The sequence below is a fragment of the Chiloscyllium punctatum genome, unplaced genomic scaffold (assembly GCF_047496795.1).
Source record: "Chiloscyllium punctatum isolate Juve2018m unplaced genomic scaffold, sChiPun1.3 scaffold_461, whole genome shotgun sequence".
Classification (NCBI taxonomy): Eukaryota; Metazoa; Chordata; class Chondrichthyes; order Orectolobiformes; family Hemiscylliidae; genus Chiloscyllium; species Chiloscyllium punctatum.
Window position 1 is genome coordinate 38,155 of NW_027310195.1, and position 6,846 is coordinate 45,000.

The 6,846-nt window shown below is 55.3% G+C and overlaps 1 protein-coding gene across 1 annotated transcript in view; it reads left to right on the top strand.

Moving 5' to 3' along the window:
• Positions 1–3,531: 3,531 nt before the first annotated feature.
• The window catches only part of LOC140472833 (glutamate-rich WD repeat-containing protein 1-like), a 3,366-nt gene continuing 51 nt past the window's right edge, over positions 3,532–6,846 (top strand). Inside the window, exons 1-2 of the mRNA XM_072567529.1 lie at positions 3,532–3,787; positions 6,776–6,846. The exon at positions 6,776–6,846 is cut by the window's right edge and continues 51 nt beyond it. Coding sequence (XP_072423630.1) covers positions 3,532–3,787; positions 6,776–6,846 — 327 coding nt within the window. The remainder of the gene's footprint in view (positions 3,788–6,775) is intronic.

Here is a 6,846-nt window from a genome sequence, read left to right on the forward strand (position 1 = left end):
ATCCCCACACTAACCCCCACATCCCTGGGCACTATGGGTAATTTAGCACGGCCAAACCCCCACCCTAACCCGCACATCCCTGGGCACTATGGGTAATTTAGCATGGCCAATCCCCCACCCTAACCTGCACCTCCATGGGCACTATGGGTAATTTAGCACGGCCAATTCCCACACTAACCCGCACATCCCTGGGCACTATGGGTAATTTAGCACGGTCAATCCCCCACCCAAACCTGCACATCCCTGGGCACGATGGGTAATTTAGCACTGTCAATCCCCCACCCTAACCTGCACATCCCTGGGCACTATGGGTAATTTAGCACGGTCAATCCCCACCCTAACCTGCACATCCCTGGGCACTATGGGTAATTTAGCACGGTCAATCCCGACCCTAACCCAAACATCCCTGGGCACTATGGGTAATTTAGCACGGTCAATCCCCCACCCTAACCCGCACATCACTGGGCACTATGGGTAATTTAGCACGGCCAATCCCCACCCTAACCTCCACATCCCTGGGCACTATGGGTAATTTAGCACGGCCAATCCCCACCCTAACCCACACATTCCTGGGCACTGTGGGTAATTTAGCACGGCCAATCCCCACCCTAACCTACACATCCCTGGGCACTATGGGTAATTTAGCACGGCCAATCCCCACCCTAACCCACACATCCCTGGGCACTATGGGTAATTTAGCACGGTCAATCCCCACACTAACCCCCACATCCCTGGGCACTATGGGTAATTTAGCACGGCCAATCCCCCACCCTAACCCACGCATCCCTGGGCACTATGGGTAATTTAGCATGGCCCATCCCCCACCCTAACCTGCACATCCGTGGGCACTATGGGTAATTTAGCACGGCCAATCCCCACCCTAACCTGCTCATCTCTGGGCACTATGGGTAATTTAGCACGGCCAATCCCCACCCTAACCTACACATCCCTGAGCACTATGGGTAATTTAGCACAGTCAATCCCCCACCCTAACCTACACATCTCTGGGCACTATGGGTAATTTTGCATGGTCAAACCCCACCCTAACCTGCACATCCCTGGGCACTATGGGTAATTTAGCACGGTCAATCCCCACCCTAACCTACACATCCCTGAGCACTATGGGTAATTTAGCACAATCCCCCACCCTAACCTACACATCCCTGGGCACTATGGGTAATTTAGCATGGTCAATCCCCCACCCTAACCTGCACATCCCTGGGCACTCTGGGTAATTTAGCACAGTCAATCCCCACCCTAACCCGCACATCCCTGGGCACTCTGGGTAATTTAGCACAGTCAATCCCCACCCTAACCCACACATCCCTGGGCACTCTGGGTAATTTAGCACAGTCAATCCCCACCCTAACCCACACATCCCTGGGCACTATGGGTAATTTAGCACGGTCAATCCCCCAACCTAACCTGCACATCCCTGGGCACTCTGGGTAATTTAGCAAGGTCAATCCCCCACCCTAACCTGCACATCCCTGGGCACTATGGGTAATTTAGCACGGCCAATCCTCCACCCTAACCCGCACATCCCTGGGCACTATGGGTAATTTAGCACGGCCAATCCTCCACCCTAACCCGCACATCCCTGGGCACTATGGGTAATTTAGCACGGCCAATCCCCACCCTAACCTGCACATCCCTGGGCACTATGGGTAATTTAGCACGGCCAATCCTCCACCCTAACCCGCACATCCCTGGGCACTATGGGTAATTTAGCACGGCCAATCCTCCACCCTAACCCGCACATCCCTGGGCACTATGGGTAATTTAGCACGGCCAATCCCCACCCTAACCCGCACATCCCTGGGCACTATGGGTAATTTAGCACGGCCAATCCTCCACCCTAACCCGCACATCCCTGGGCACTATGGGTAATTTAGCACGGTCAATCCCACCCTAACCTGCACATCCCTGGGCACTATGGGTAATTTAACACGGTCAATCCACCCTAACCCACACATCCCTGGGCACTATGGGTAATTTAGCACGGCCAATCCCCCACCCTAACCCGCACATCCCTGGGCACTATGGGTAATTTAGGACGGTCAATCCCACCCTAACCTGCACATCCCTGGGCACTATGGGTAATTTAACACGGTCAATCCACCCTAACCCGCACATCCCTGGGCACTATGGGTAATTTAGCAAGGCCAATCCCCCACCCTAACCCGCACATCCCTGGGCACTATGGGTAATTTAGCACGGCCAATCCCCCACCCTAACCTGCACATCCCTGGGCACTACGGGTAATTTAACACGGCCAATCCCCCACCCTAACCCGCACATCCCTGGGCACTATGGGTAATTTAGCACGGCCAATCCCCACCCTAACCTGCACATCCCTGGGCACTATGGGTAATTTAACACGGTCAATCCACCCTAACCCGCACATCCCTGGGCACTATGGGTAATTTAGCACGGCCAATCCCCCACCCTAACCCGCACATCCCTGGGCACTATGGGTAATTTAGCACGGTCAATCCCCACCCGAACCTGCACATCCCTGGGCACTATGGGTAATTTAGCACGGCCAATCCCCCACCCTAACCCGCACATCCCTGGGCACTATGGGTAATTTAGCACGGTCAATCCCCACCCTAACCCGCACATCTTTGGACTGTGGGTGTAAACCGGAGCACGTCGGCCCAAGGCTGGGATCGAACCCTGGTCCCTTACGCCGTGAGGGAGTGGCGCTAACCACTGAGACACCGATTTACCCAAAAACCACTGCTTAAAAGAAAATAGTCTCAATTTACTCCCTAACTCTGAAATGACTTTCGCCGCACCCCCACCCTTATCAGAACTGGGCATCTTCTGCCTCCAGGAAGGACTGTTTGGATGGGTGGGCGTTTGGGTTAGCACCGACCGCTGGGGCCGAAGGGCCAGTCTCAGGGCCATGTGTCCTCCAGGGGCAGGCAGGAGACACGTGGAGGAGGAGTACTTGATCAAAGATGGCGGCGCCCGGGGCGTGCTCGCACGTGTTGAGACTGGCAGGCAAGGGCGGCCGACGTCACACGACCAGACAAAACGCGAGAGGACGGTCAGCCGCCGCATGACATCACAGACGGAAACGTCATCGGAGCAGACCACGTGGGGGCGGAGAGCAAGGCCGCGCCCCGCCCAACAGTGACGGAACAACGGGAATCGCACCGTCCCTGTGGCGCGAGGTCAGCCCCGCCTCCATTGGTTCCCGATGCGGCCTGAACCAATCGGAGTCCGACCTCCCGCGGTACCCGCCAATGGCACCAGGTGCGGAGGACAGGCCACGCCTGTCTGTGACGTAATAGAGGGGAAACGCGCCTGCCCGAGTCGCCAGTCACGGCCCTATGTGACGCATTCGAGACACGCCCCCTCTTGACGTTGACCGGCAACAGCCCTGGCTGACGATAGGTGCGCCGAGAACGTCAATCGGTGATGTCACAAGGGACACGGGCCCCGCCCCTCGTGACGCCCAATCGGCGGGGCTGCCTCCCAAGCGTCTTCTCCTCCCCCCCCACCCCACAAGGGGCGTGCGCGATGACGTCGCGCCCGCAGCAAAGATGGCGGCGGCCCAGCCGTCACGGCCGCCCCGCGGGGAGCGGCGCTGCTGGCACGGGGTCCTTTTGGCGGAGTGGGGCTGCCCGCGGGGATTGCCTGATGGAGCTGGAGGAGGAGGGAGAGGCCGCGGTGAGTCCGCCCGCCCGGGTTTACCTCCCGGGGCAGCCCCTGGGGGACGGAGAGGAGCTGGTCCATGAGCCTGGGGCCTACCGGCTGTACCAGAGGGCCCAGAGCGGTAAGGGAGCAACAACCAATCAATAACCAGGAAATAATCAATCAATAATCAATAATCAATCAATAACCAGGAAATAATCAATAATCAGTAAATACTCTGTAAATAATCAATAAATAATCAGTCAATAATCAGTAAATAATAAAGAAATAATTAGTAAATAATCAATAACCAGTCAATAACCAATCAATAATCAGTAACTAATCAATAAATAATGAATAATGAATCAATAATCAGTAAAAAATAAGTAAATAATTATTAAACAATCAATAACCAGTCAATAATCAATAATCATTGAACAATCAATCAATAATTATTAAATAATCAATAATCATAAGTAATCAATAAATACTCAGTAAATAATCAATAAACAATCAGTAAAATATCAGTAAATAGTGAATCAATAATCAATAAACCCCCCCATCCCATCCCTGAGGGCCCAGAGCGGTAAGGGATCAATAATCAATAACCCCCCCCCCATCCCCGAGGGCCCAGAGCGGTAAGGGATCAATAATCAATAACCCCCCCCATCCCCGAGGGCCCAGAGCGGTAAGGGATCAATAATCAATAACCCCCCCCATCCCCGAGGGCCCAGAGCGGTAAGGGATCAATAATCAATAACCCCCCCCCCCCCATCCCCGAGGGGCCAGAGCGGGAAGGGATCAATAATCAATAACCCCCCCCATCCCCGAGGGCCCAAAGCGGGAAGGGATCAATAATCAATAACCCCCCCCCCCCCCCATCCCCAAGGGCCCAGAGCGGTAAGGGATCAATAATCAATAACCCCCCCCCCCATCCCCGAGGGGCCAGAGCGGTAAGGGATCAATAATCAATAACCACCCCCCCATCCCCGAGGGGCCCAGAGCGGTAAGGGATCAATAATCAATAACCCCCCCCCCCATCCCCTAGGACCCAGAGCGGTAAGGGATCAATAATCAATAACCCACCCCCCATCCCCACGGGCCCAGAGCGGTAAGGGATCAATAATCAATAACCCCCCCCCATCCCCGAGGGCCCAGAGCGGTAAGGGATCAATAATCAATAACCCCCCCCCCCATCCCCGAGGACCCAGAGCGGGAAGGGATCAATAATCAATAACCCCCCCCCCCCATCCCCGAGGGCCCTGAGCGGTAAGGGATCAATAATCAATAACCCACCCCCCATCCCCGAGGACCCAGAGCGGGAAGGGATCAATAATCAATAACCCCCCCCCCCCATCCCCAAGGGGCCAGAGCGGGAAGGGATCAATAATCAATAACCCCCACCCCATCCCCGAGGACCCAGAGCGGGAAGGGATCAATAATCAATAACCCCCCCCCCCATCCCCGAGGGCCCAGAGCGGTAAGGGATCAATAATCAATAACCCCCCCCCATCCCCGAGGGCCCAGAGCGGTAAGGGATCAATAATCAATAATCCCCCCCCCCCCCCATCCCCGAGGACCCAGAGCGGGAAGGGATCAATAATCAATAACCCCCCCCCCATCCCCGAGGGCCCAGAGCGGGAAGGGATCAATAATCAATAACCCACCCCCCATCCCCGAGGACCCAGAGCGGGAAGGGATCAATAATCAATAACCCCCCCCCCCCCCATCCCCAAGGGCCCAGAGCGGTAAGGGATCAATAATCAATAACCCCCCCCCCCTCATCCCCTAGGACCCAGAGCGGGAAGGGATCAATAATCAATAACCCCCCCCCCCCATCCCCGAGGGCCCAGAGCGGTAAGGGATCAATAATCAATAACCCCCCCCCCCCATCCCCAAGGGCCCAGAGCGGTAAGGGATCAATAATCAATAACCCCCCCTCATCCCCGAGGACCCAGAGCGGTAAGGGATCAATAATCAATAACCCCCCCCCCCCCCCCATCCCCAAGGGCCCAGAGCGGTAAGGGATCAATAATCAATAACCCCCACCCCATCCCCGAGGACCCAGAGCGGGAAGGGATCAATAATCAATAACCCCCCCCCCCATCCCCGAGGGCCCAGAGCGGGAAGGGATCAATAATCAATAACCCACCCCCCATCCCCGAGGACCCAGAGCGGGAAGGGATCAATAATCAATAACCCCCCCCCCCATCCCCAAGGGCCCAGAGCGGTAAGGGATCAATAATCAATAACCCCCCCCCCCCCCATCCCCGAGGACCCAGAGCGGTAAGGGATCAATAATCAATAACCCCCCCCCCCATCCCCGAAGACCCAGAGCGGGAAGGGATCAATAATCAATAACCCCCCCCCCCCATCCCCAAGGGCCCAGAGCGGGAAGGGATCAATAATCAATAACCCCCCCCCCCCCATCCCCCCCACCCATTCTCAAGGGTAGTGGGTGAATCCATGAATAATCCCCATCGATAAGCAATAACCAAACTCTGTGATTGTGTGTGTGTACACATGTGTGTGTGTATGTGTACACTTGTGTGTACACGTGTGTGTGTACATGTGTGTGTACACGTGTGTGTGTGTGTACATGTGTGTGTACACGTGTGTGTGTACATGTGTGTGTACACGTGTGTGTGTGTGTACATGTGTGTGTACACGTGTGTGTGTGTGTACATGTGTGTGTGTGCGTGTCTGTGTGTGTATGTGTGTGTACACGTGTGTGTGTGCGCGTCTGTGTGTGTGTACACGTGTGTGTGTGCGTGTATGTGTGTGTATGTGTGTGTACACGTGTGTGTGTGTGTGTATGTGTGTGTATACATGTGTGTGTGTGCGTCTGTGTGTGTGTACACGTGTGTGTGTGCGTGTCTGTGTGTGTGTACACGTGTGTGTGTGCGTGTATGTGTGTGTATACATGTGTGTGTGTGTGCGTCTGTGTGTATACACGTGTGTGTGTGCGTCTGTGTGTACACGTGTGTGTGTGTGGGTCTCCCTCTGTCTCTGTCTCTGAGTCTGTCTCTGTCCGTGCTCGTGTACATGCTGTCGTGTGAATCTCCCCTCCCCTCCCCTCCCCTGGTCGTGCTGACCCTGTCCTGTCTGACCACCCCCCCCTTACCCACAGGAGCACCATGCCTGAGTTTCGATATAATCCGTGATGGTCTGGGTGATGACAGGACTGAGTACCCCCTGACG